Genomic DNA, 3657 nt, shown 5'->3' with positions numbered 1-3657 from the left:
CCCTCTGCTGTCCTGCCTCTAGGCCTTTGGCCACAACGTTCCCTCCACCTAGTGGAGCTAAGCAGCCCCACGGGCTGGCTCATCAGCAAGGCATGTGTTTGAAACCTTTGTATCACTCACTTTGGGGGGTGGCTGGCAGTAAATCTTTTTATTTTTTATTTATTTTTGAGAGAGAGAGACAGCATGAACAGGAGGGTCAGAGAGAGAGGGAGACACAGAATCTGAAACAGGCTCCAGGCTCTGAGCTAGCCGTCAGCACAGAGCCCAACGCGGGGCTTGAACCCACAGACCGCGAGATCATGACCTGAGCCGAAGTCGGATGCTTAACCGACGGAGCCACCCAGGTGCCCCGCAGTAAATCTTTTTTAAAGGAACGGAGGATGAGAAGGTAGGAGAAAGGAAAAATGGGAAGGATTTAGCATTTGGGGGCTGGCAAAGTCCATAGGGATCAGCCGGCACCTTTTTTGTAAAGTTACAGTTTATGTATTTAAATTATCTCTACACTCAGTGTGGGGCTTGAACTCACAACCCTAACATCAAGAGTGACCGAGCCAGCCAGGCACCCCCAACTGCTTTTTTTTTTTTTTTCTTAAGGCTGTGAAGTAGGGACTTGCCTGAGTGAGGCTTTCCACCTGCTAGGCTATGTGAGTTCCCAAAGGGCCAATACCTGTGTCCTTCAAGTTCACTCTGAATCCCCAGTGCCCTTCACAGGCCTGGCTGGTAGACTTGTATTGACCGAGTCAGGAACAGAGCCTGAACTAGAACCCCCCCCAGTGGCCTGACTCCTGGTCACACTGTCCAAGGCTCCTCAATGCCATGGAACGGAGTGGTCACCCTGACTCCTGCCACTCCTTATCTCCTCTTTTCAGGCTTCTTTTCCCCCAGGTATACCCAATCTTCGCATAAACTCTCTCTGCTCCTGGACTGTTTTTTTCTCCATCTCTGCCCATTATTTTCTGGTGATGCTGTTGATCACCTGGCCGTGCATCTACCTCCAGGGTAGGCTCACGGTTGGCCCAGCTCATCAGTTACAATCTCTCATTTCCCTGACAATGGTAACTGGCCAAAGGAATGTGCATGTGACTTAAGAAGGGCCAATCACTGCCTTTCCCAAGGTCAGGTAAACTGAGACTGGGAGAAAGCACTCTCCCTTCCAAGGGCAGATTTCAGATTGCCAAACCGCAGCAGCCCCGCTTCCTGCCCAGAGGAGATAATCAGGGATTAGAGAGGGACACAAGAGGCAATCCTAGTGGGCCCAGCAGACACCCTGCTTCCTACAGTTCTGCTTTAAGCTTAGGTATCTGGAAAGCTTATATCCTTCCTCGCCACTCGAAACAATCCATTCCTTTTTGGCATAAGCTGATTTTAGTTGCCTGCAAAGGAGAGACCTTATCAATACAGAGGCCAATAATTTTTTTTCTCTTTAAACTTACAGTGGCCTCCTAAGGAGGAGTGGTACTGTTTCTAGGGAAGAGGATCCTTTTTCTGCAGAGCAGCTGCATGGGTTGAGAGGCTAGGTAGGGCCTGCCTGGAGTTTGTTGGGGATGGAAACCCCTGGATCACTCCATTTAATAGAGAGTACCGAGGGCCCTGGGGCTCTCTAGGAACTAAGGGTGGAGGAAGAGAGGAATAAAGAGGAGGGAGAAGGCAGCACCGTGGCCGAAGCCAGGGATTCTTCTGGTAGGTGAAAGGGAAAGAAAGGCACAGAAGGGCTTTCAAGAACTACGGTGTTTGAAGGACCAGGCAGTGAATGGTCAAGTCTAAAGTCCTCACGTCGAAGTAGACCTTATTTTGGCAAACATTCTCTCCTCCTTTGTTTTCTTTTTCTAATGTATATCTTAAAAAAAATTTTTTTTTCATTTATTTTTGAGAGAGAGAGAGACAGAGCACGGGCGGGAGAGGGGCAGAACGAGAGGGAGACACAGAATCCAAAGCCAGCTCCAGGCTCTGAGCTGTCAGCACAGAGTCCTATGCGAGGCTCGAACCCACAAACTGTGAGATCATGACCTGAGCCAAAGTCGGCTGCTTAACCGACTGAGCCACCCAGGCACCTCTCTAATGTGTATCTTTTTTTAGGGGCACCTGGGTGGCTCAGTCAATTAAGCGTCTGACTTCGGCTCAGGTCATGATCTCATCAAGGTTTGTGTGTTTGAGCCCTGCATTGGGTTCTGTGCTGGTTGGTGCAGAGCCTGNCATCTGTGCTCTCTCTCTCTCTCTCAAAATAATTAAACTTCAAAAAATTATAATGTATTTAAAATTTTTTAAAGTTTTAATTTAAATTCCAATTAGTTAACCTCCAGTGTACTTAGTTTCAGGTGTGCAATATCTGACATCCTGTTCTCTTTTAATAAGTCTCCTACATTTGGGACTGCCTGGGAGAGAATATGTGTGGAGATCGAGAACGGTGGTCCTTGTGGGTGACTGTGGAATTCTGAAGTGCTCTAGGGAGGGCTGGGACGTCTACCCCATATGGATTAGGGGTGTTAGGTCACTTGTACTTTGATTTCAGGGGACAGGAGACTGAACCTGACCTTTGGGTTACGTATATTTTTTCCAATATTAAAATAACACAGGCTCATTAAAGCAAAGTTGGAAAGTGAAAAATACTTGTTTAGCTCAATGTTACACTCTAGGCAGCCGAAGGTCATGGACCACCCCCGCCACTCCCCCGGCCTTGGATGGATTTTAGAGTATTAAGTCAGAGGACACCGAGGAATGTGCTCGCCTATCCACCTATCATCCGGGGGAACCCGGGGAAAGTCTCTCAGGGCTCAGTTCCTTCACCTATAAAATAGAAATGAGAAATCAAAGTCTTTCAAAGGATTTCTTTCCCTATCTTTGTCTGGTCCCACCTCTCCTAGGAGAAATCAAAGCTCTAGATGGCCTGGGAGGCCACTAATCCCTCCAACAAAGCCAGAGGTGCCCAAGGTCAGAGAGCAGTGGGGAACAAAATCTAATTCCATCTTGGGTGAATTAAATAGGCTTGGTGTGGGCAGCCACCCTCTTTATTCTAAGTCGTCTGTCCAACCTCTCCAGTCCAGAGCTTCTCTGGACCCCCAGAAGGCAGCACAGCTATGCCAATTTCACTGGCGAACCAAGGAGAGGGCAGGGGGTAAGGTTGCCCTGGAAGGGGCCAGGACCAGTAAGAAATGGGGGGAAGGCTTGGCGTGGACTGGGAGGGCGGTCCTCTAGGGCTGGGTCCAAGGGAGGAGGCCCCCACAAGGAAGGTGCTGTTGGATGGGGCCGAGCAGTTTGCGGACGGATCGACGGGATAGACACACACGGCCAGCCCGGAGTGGAAAGAACAGTTTATGCTGTGCTTTATTAAAATGTGCATCATTCTTTTATTTTAAAATGTGCATCATTGTCTCGTGCTCGGCGCGCGCGACCTCAGCGTGGTGGCCCGCTGCGGGCCTCGTCCCCCCGCCCGGCTCCCGCGGAGCCGCCGTACGCAGGCGCCTTCAGGTGGCGCGGGCCCGGGGGCTCCCGCCCATGGCCAGGTAGACGTCGATGGGCACGTGCAGCAGTGTCAGGCAGTGACAGCCCGGGCAGCGTCGAAGCGGCCTGGGGAGAGCGGGACCGGCCCGTGCTGTTGGGAACGCGCCCAGGGCGTGCACCGGGGCCCCTCCCCCGGGGTTCCGGCGAGGCGGCGGGTCC

At 51.2% G+C, this 3657-nt stretch overlaps 1 protein-coding gene across 1 annotated transcript in view; it reads right to left on the bottom strand.

The window, feature by feature from the left end:
* Positions 1-3296: 3296 nt before the first annotated feature.
* Positions 3297-3657, bottom strand: part of FAM229A (family with sequence similarity 229 member A) — a 708-nt gene continuing 347 nt past the window's right edge. Inside the window, exon 2 of the mRNA XM_077763500.1 lies at positions 3297-3564. Within this exon, the coding sequence (XP_077619626.1) occupies positions 3462-3564 (103 nt within the window). The 3' untranslated portion in view covers positions 3297-3461. The remainder of the gene's footprint in view (positions 3565-3657) is intronic.

This window comes from Crocuta crocuta, unplaced genomic scaffold (assembly GCF_008692635.1).
Source record: "Crocuta crocuta isolate KB4526 unplaced genomic scaffold, BGI_CrCroc_1.0 scaffold214, whole genome shotgun sequence".
NCBI lineage: Eukaryota > Metazoa > Chordata > Mammalia > Carnivora > Hyaenidae > Crocuta > Crocuta crocuta.
The sequence above is the reverse complement of the archived record's forward strand: the minus strand, read 5'-3'. Positions and strand labels throughout refer to the sequence as shown.